The 7,204-nt window shown below is 43.8% G+C and overlaps 1 protein-coding gene across 1 annotated transcript; it reads left to right on the top strand.

Moving 5' to 3' along the window:
• Positions 1-4,476: 4,476 nt before the first annotated feature.
• Positions 4,477-6,915, top strand: LOC307258820 (uncharacterized protein; the record flags this gene model as incomplete). The annotated part of the gene is made up of 3 exons (XM_080038487.1): positions 4,477-4,653; positions 4,791-5,496; positions 5,647-6,915. The coding sequence occupies 3 exons, from the start codon at positions 4,477-4,479 to the stop codon at positions 6,495-6,497; spliced, it is 1,734 nt and encodes a 577-aa protein (XP_079894613.1). The 3' UTR covers positions 6,498-6,915.
• Positions 6,916-7,204: the final 289 nt, after the last annotated feature.

The raw sequence follows: 7,204 nt of genomic DNA, 5'->3' as shown, positions 1-7,204 counted from the left end.
AGAAAATACAAAGTACAGACAAAGTAGTAAATTGATTCCTTCTGTGTGATTTTTTAATGTTCAGGTGTCCTGCGGTGGTAACCACATGCTGGTACTGGCTGCACCCAGGCCCCCAGAGAGCCAAAGCGAGATGCCGGAGAAGGACGTCGCAATGGCAGAGAGCTGTTTGGATTCAAACTACACAGAAACTCTCCTACTGGACACTTTGATTGATCCTGATCCTCTAGTTCCTCTCTCTGCCCTCTGTGCTCGAGCCCGCCACAGAGAAAAAGTGAGAACCGGATAAATGTAATCTCTTTTTAACTCCAGTAGGGGGCAATGTCACAACAAATTGTAGCTCTGCTGTAGTACCACTAATAACTGGTTGGGGGAGATCAAGAAACATGGTTAAGACCTTTCTCACAGTAATGTCTTTTTGTTGCTGTTTTCCCTCTCTTGTCTTTCAGGGAAGCTCTGTGGAGCTGTTTGGGGAGATGTTTCAGCACCTGCCACGTCTAAACTCTGACTTCCTCAACACCTCCTGGCAAACGTCCAGAAACATCCTAACCCCAAAGGACATTATTACCCCTTCGTCCTCCCCCAAACCACAATCAGAAGTGACACTTAGCCCACCACTCTGCTCCAGATCTCTGTCCGGGTCCCCTCAGACTCCAGCGTTATCTCCTAAGCCATCGAGGCCACGCTCTCATTCATCAAACACATTTCGGAAAAAAACCTTCATCGCTGCTTCCTCTAAGACTAAATCCAAACAGTTGCCTTCTCCCTTACTATCACCGAACCCTAACATCCCACTATCTCCTAAAACCACTGTGAAAAAAAGAGTGTACAAAGAGGCAACTCCCATGAAGGCCTTAACTGACAACCTGTTATCTCCTGTACCTCCTAATGAGCCCCATAGCCCCAGCAGACCCTCCAGTCGTGTTTCCATTAGAAATGTCACTGAGGATGAGCACCCTGCCTCACCACAAACAGGTACTTCAAATCATCCATGTAATTGACAGATACTATTGTGTAGCTTACACCTGTTTTACATGGTAACTGTATTGTGTTTTTTTCAGAGGGAGAAACAGTTCAGAGACAAGTTGTCATAGAAGATGTGGTGGAGAATATCTCTGAGGAAGGAATCGACTCTGGCTTGTTGCCAAATATGGTAAGAAGTGACAAATGATATTTATTGGCTCCTCGTTTGGTTGTTTTGACTTTGATAGAAGAGAGAAATACAACACAATATATTATCCCCAGAGAGTCATAAACACAGTCAGCTGAATGTTGTTTTCCTCTTTTCCTCTTGGTTGTGGTCTGTGCACTCCAGGGCAGGAAGCAGAACCATTCACTGACTTTTCCAGGAAATGTGCACAGCTCAGCATACATACTGTACTGTGTGTGTGTGTGTGTGTGTGTGTGTGTGTGTGTGTGTGTGTGTGTATTTGTGTGTGTGTGTGTGTGTGTGTGTGTGTGTGTGTGTGTGTGTGTGTGTGTGTGTGTGTGTGTGTGTGTGTGTGTGTGTGTGTGTGTGTGTGTGGAGACATTTTCCACTTGTTGAAAATGTATGTGAATTTTTTTTTTCACATACATTTGCTTTTTTTCCGCCAAGCATGTGTGTAATTAATCTTCTCAAAGCCGATTCAGTGATTAGGATTTATTTTGCCAACACACAAATAAGTCCGGACTCCAGCCTCAGATACCAGACGCACGCACGCACACACACACACACACACACACACACATGCATATAATGCTTTGGAATAGTTGGCAGGAATCTTGCCACATTTCATCAGTGTTTCCACAGCCAGCGATGAAGCAAGCTGTGAAGTAGTCTCCAACGTTGTTTGTGTGTCATTGTGCAACATGTGGTGCTCAGTAACCCGTTCCTGTTCTAGTAGTGATGTTACAAGAATTCTGAATTTTAGGTAAAAAAAAAAAAAAATTTATTATCTTACTCATTATGCAAAGAATGCATTTCCTAAACCAAATAAAGGACTTAGATAATAAGAACTCAATAACAACAGTTTTGCACCGAAAAATGCAAATAATTTTTCAAACAATGTTTTATAAATAAATTAAAAAATTGTTACTTTTTTGTTCCTCAACATTGTACTTCAGTGCAATATTTTAATAAATGTTCTTTCCACCACTGTTCTTTTGCGTGGTGAGATTCATTCATCATTTGCTGAACAAGGTAAAGCAATTGATGGTATGTAATAAATCAAGCTGTTCTACTTTATCAGCTATTGCACTTTCATTTGTGCCAGAAAAGCCGCTGTAGGAGAGATGTTAAATAAAAAATTTTTCACACTTCACTTACTCCGAATTAACCACTGTCTGTTTTTATCCTGTGCAGATGGAAAAAATGATTCCTCATCATCTTTATCTTTACCTCCCACACACATCTGTTTTTGAACCTGTTAACTGATTATGTGCCTACATACATACAAGTACATGATTGCTGCCAACATAATTATGTATATTTGTAATTATACCCAAAAGTGTTTAAATGAAAGTCATCTATGCCTACAAAAAACATACTGAAACAGATCTCTGATATTCTAAATCCGTTTTGGTGAAATATTGATTTCGCTCCAGAACATGTTTTTGCATTTGGCAGTACAAGAAATCACATCTAACATCGAAATACCACAACTACATATGCAGTTACACTGATTACAGGTTTGCTGCTGCGCTTGTACAAATTGGGACACAGCATCGACGTGCATTTGACCTTTTTCTGCCGGTTCTATCTTTATTTTTACATCTGACTAAATGCCTGCATTCTCTGTAATTTATTGTAGGAGAGGAAGAAGGGCAGAGCTCTTAGAAGATCCATGAAAGAGGCCGAGCTGTTTGCCGAACAGCTCAAGCGCAACGGGACAGGAGAACAAAATATTCCAAAAACCTCACCCACAGAGCTCCTGAAAGGCCACAGCGTCCTAAAGAAAGAAGCGTCTCCAGTGAGGAGCCCAAAGAGTCCAAGAAAAAACAAAGTCGCATCTAAAGGCAAAGAGAACATTACTAAGCATTCCGATAAAAGGGATACTCGTGAAGACAGTCACATTCAAGGGGTACTCTCCTATATTAAATCACCAAAGCATGAAACAAGCAAATTCGGATCACAATCAAGCCCAAAAACTCAACAATATGTCAGGAAGATGCCTACTGAAGCCCAGGGGAGACTGACTGAAGTTAAGGGAAATATACATTTGAAAGAAAATGTTACAAGCCAAATGTATATTGATGCTAGCACTTTAAAGAAAGATTTGATGGGGACACCAAAAACGGAGAATAAAAAATCTGGTGTGAAAAAGACATCTCCTGTTATCGAGGTCACTAGAGGAAATGAAATGCCCGGCATATCTGTCCAAAGTGAAAGTTCATCATCCATAGAAAACGCTGCAAAGGAAGACGCGGAAACCAGTGACGTCAAACCTGCGGAGTCTGAGATTCAACAGGAGACAGCAAAGCAAGGAAAATCGACTTTAAAGAAAGATTTGCACAAGGTTAAATCTTCGCCAGGAAAAGGTCAAAGTAAAAGGCTGGATGTAAAATCACCAACCAAGGTAAAAGAAACACCACCTGCTCAGGGGGATACAAAAAAATCTACACTTGTGAAAGTTAAAGGGAAACAGAGTACCCCAGTTAAAAGTAAACGCAAAGGAAACGTTTTTGAAAATGAGTTGAAAGAAGCTGAAAGAATGGAAGGTAGTGCAGAGGAGCCTGGTGTCGACAGCGCTAAAGAAAAGGACAAAAAGCAGGCAGAAGAATCTAAACTCAAGGCAAAAACCAAGCAAGTTAAAGGAGATACCAACGGAGACTCTAAAGATGATACGAGAGCCAAGCTGAGGAGTAAGCAGACCGAAGCTGCTCCCAGCTCACTGTTATCGCCGCAGGATACACCTATTGAAGTGCTGAGTAACACCATTTCCTCGCAAAGCCCCGAGAGAAAACAGGAGACAGTTTCCGTTAGCGCTGCCAAATCCCCCATGGGCCCCAAACCTGTTGTGCTTTCAGATTCAGATTCAGAAACAGATGGAGAGCAAGAGAAGCCGAGATGGGGGGAAATCCTCAGCGACGCAGCCTCTATCCTTCCCGCAGTGGGGATAGCAGGTGCAGCTCTGGGGGTTCTTAGTCAGGCGGTGGTGACTAGCGTGCAGGGTTTCCAGTCCGAGAGTGACACAGCTCCCTCCACCCCGCCACCTAAAGCACCAGCAAGTCAAGTCAAGCAATTCCCCAGGCAGAGTGCAGTCATGAGGCCTTCCTTCTCCGCACATTTTTCCTCTACGGAGGAAAGCACCAAGAAAGATGTTCAGACCAGCCCGCCGTCAGAGTCAGAAAGTAAAGATATCACTCCTGATACGTCACAACAAGGGGTGGCAAGCAGCAGTGACCTATCCGAGCAGATCGAAGGGCAAGACGTTTCCCAAGCAACAGGGAATGATGGTGGCACAGAGGTGGAAACTTCCCAGCAGGAATCCGGAGAAGATGAGGAAAGCTACAGGACTTCGGAAGGAGTTGAGGATAAAGAGGGAGAAGACACAGACACTCAAGATGAAGAAGGAAAGAGTAGAAGCAATGTGGAAGAGGAAGAGGAGGAAGGTGAAAGTGGAAGCAATGTGGAAGTGGAAGAGGAAGAGGGAAGTGAAAGTAGCAGTAGCAGCAGTAATAGCAGCAGCAGCAGTAGTAGTAGTAGTAGTAGTAGTAGTAGTAGTAGTAGTAGTAGTAGTAGTAGTAGTAGTAGTAGTAGTAGTAGTAGTAGTAGTAGTAATGACATTAAAGATGACTCTGCAGGTGAGGAGGAAACAGGCTCCAGCAGTGAGGAAGAAGACGAGGAAAGCGACAAGAGCGACGTTACAGAACAGGCCGAAGAGGAGGAAGAAGGAAGCGAGGAGGAAACGCTTAAAGGAGGGAGCGACTCAGAGATAGACAATGAAGACAGCAGTGAAGCAGCGGAGGAAAGTGGAAGTGAAGAAAGTGAGAGCGAGTTGAGTGAAGAAGAGGAGAATGAAGAAGAAAAGGAAGAGAGTGAGAGTGAGTCGAGTGAAGATGACAGCAGTGAAGAGTCTGGAAGTGCCACAAAGTCGGAAGATGAGGAGGAGGAGGAACAAGAGGGAAGTGAGGCTGCAGAAGAGTCGGATTCTGAAGCAGAGGAAGAGGAAGGGGATGAGGTCGACGCGGAGGAAGTTGGTGAAACTGAGGAACAAGAAGATGACGATGATGATGATGATGGAGATTCCACCGGAAGTGAGGACAAGGAGGAAGATGATGAAGATGATGCTGAGGAAACTGGTGGGAGCGAAGGAGAGGGAGATGAGGAACAGGAGCAGGACGAGGAAGTGAGCGTTGAAAATGAGGAAGAGGGAGAAAGTGAAGCTGAGGAGGAAGAGCAGTATGAAAAGAGTGATGAAGAAAACGAGGAAGAGGAAGAAGCGTCTTTGGGTGAGGAGGAGGAAGCTGGGGAGGAAGAGGAGGAAGAAGAGGGTGAGGAAGAAGGAGAAGAAGAGGGTGATGAGGAGGAAAATAACAGTGAAGAAAAGGTAACAAAGAAGGAAATAAAGGAAGATGAGGAAAACGAAGAAGAAGAAGAAGAAGAAGAAGAAGAGAGTGAGGAAAAGGGAAAGGCTGCAAACGTCAAACACAGTGAAGCATCCTTAGATGAGGGGGAAGCTGAGGACGAGGCGGCAGAGGAGGAAGAAGAAGAAAATGAGGGTGAAGACGAGGAAGAAGAAGGGGATGAAGATGTTTCAGAGAAAGATGGAAAAGCAGAGGAGGAAGAGGAAGAAGAGGGGGAAGAAGATATTGCAGATGAGGAGAAAGAAATAAAGGCTGAGGAAGATGTAACAGAGAAGGAGGAAGAAGAGGGTGATGAAGAGGAGGAAGAAGAGAGCAAGGATGAAGTAACAGAGAAGGAGGGAAAGGAAGATGAGCAAAACGAGGATGTTGCAGAGGAGGAAGAAGAAGAGGGTGAAGAAGAGGGTGAGGAAGAGAGTGAAGGTGAAGAGAAGGAAAAAATTAAGACAAAAGAGAAAAGTGTTGAGGCTAACAAAAAGGTGATAGTAGAGAGTGATGAGGAGGAAGGAGGGGAAGAGGAGGAAGAAGGAGAGGAGGAAGAGGAAAATGAAACAAAGATTAAACCAAAACAAGAGACGAGACCCAAAAATCCGAGAGAAGAAACAAAAGGAGTGAAAAATGAAGTAGCAAAGGGGAAGAAATCTGAGGAAGATGAAGACGAGGGTGAGGAAGAGGAGGAGGAAGAAGAAGAGAGTGAGGAAAATGAGAACGAAGAAGAGGAGGAAGAAGAGGAGGAAGAAGAGGAGGAAGAGGACGAAAAGGTCAAATCAACCAGTACCAAAAAAGTGGACATGCAGAAGCTTCGTCCCTCAGACAGAAAAGACAAACAACAGAGAGAATCCCCCAGACCCGCACCGAGGGCCCGGCAGGAGAAAGAGGAAAACCCTCAGGAGTTCTGGAACGACGTGCTTCCACAGTACCTCGACCTGCAATGAAGATATTTAGTGTAAAATTGGAAAAACACCAACTCGACACCAGCGGCAACTGGCTGCCGTAAAGTCAGACTTATGCACTGTGACTCCACCTCGATGGTCAGCAAATTTTCCTTGTAGTCAACAAATTCCATTAAAAAAACAAAAACCTTCACTGTTAGCCCATCTTCACTTACCAGTTCACTTACTGTGTCCCCCAGACATTCGTCTTTTTTTTTTGCAAATGTATGTTTCCATTTATTTATTTTCTCAAATGACTATTAAAGGTGAGGTAAGCAATTTTTTTATGTTAATATAAGTGTTAATTCGATCTTTATTCTTCCAGTGATCACTTATATATTGTGCACGTTTCATAAAGCCGATCTCTCAGTCACTCGCTCTGCATGTAATCGGCAAATAAACTTTTCGGGGATCCCACTAACGATAACCAATCAGAAGAGAGAACGCTAAAAAACGGCACCCGTCTCACTGCCGGTGCACGTGCAGAGCGACAGATGGGTGAATGTGTATGCGCCTACAATGACGAAGAAAGTAAAAATCCTTTCCAATGTCTGTTTTGATGGTTTTTATCATGTTTTATCACACTTATGGATCTGAGATGATGCAAGATAACTCGCTGCTTGAAGACCACAGTGCATTGATGTGGTGACGTGGGGACGAGGGAGGGGACTGCTAACTGCAGTCAGTGACAGGAAGTTAGCTAAAAGAAC

Source organism: Ammodytes marinus (genome assembly GCF_949987685.1).
Source record: "Ammodytes marinus genome assembly, chromosome: 12".
In the NCBI taxonomy this organism is placed as follows: domain Eukaryota; kingdom Metazoa; phylum Chordata; class Actinopteri; order Uranoscopiformes; family Ammodytidae; genus Ammodytes; species Ammodytes marinus.
Note: the sequence above shows the minus strand (reverse complement) of the source record. Positions and strands in the feature narration are given on the sequence as shown.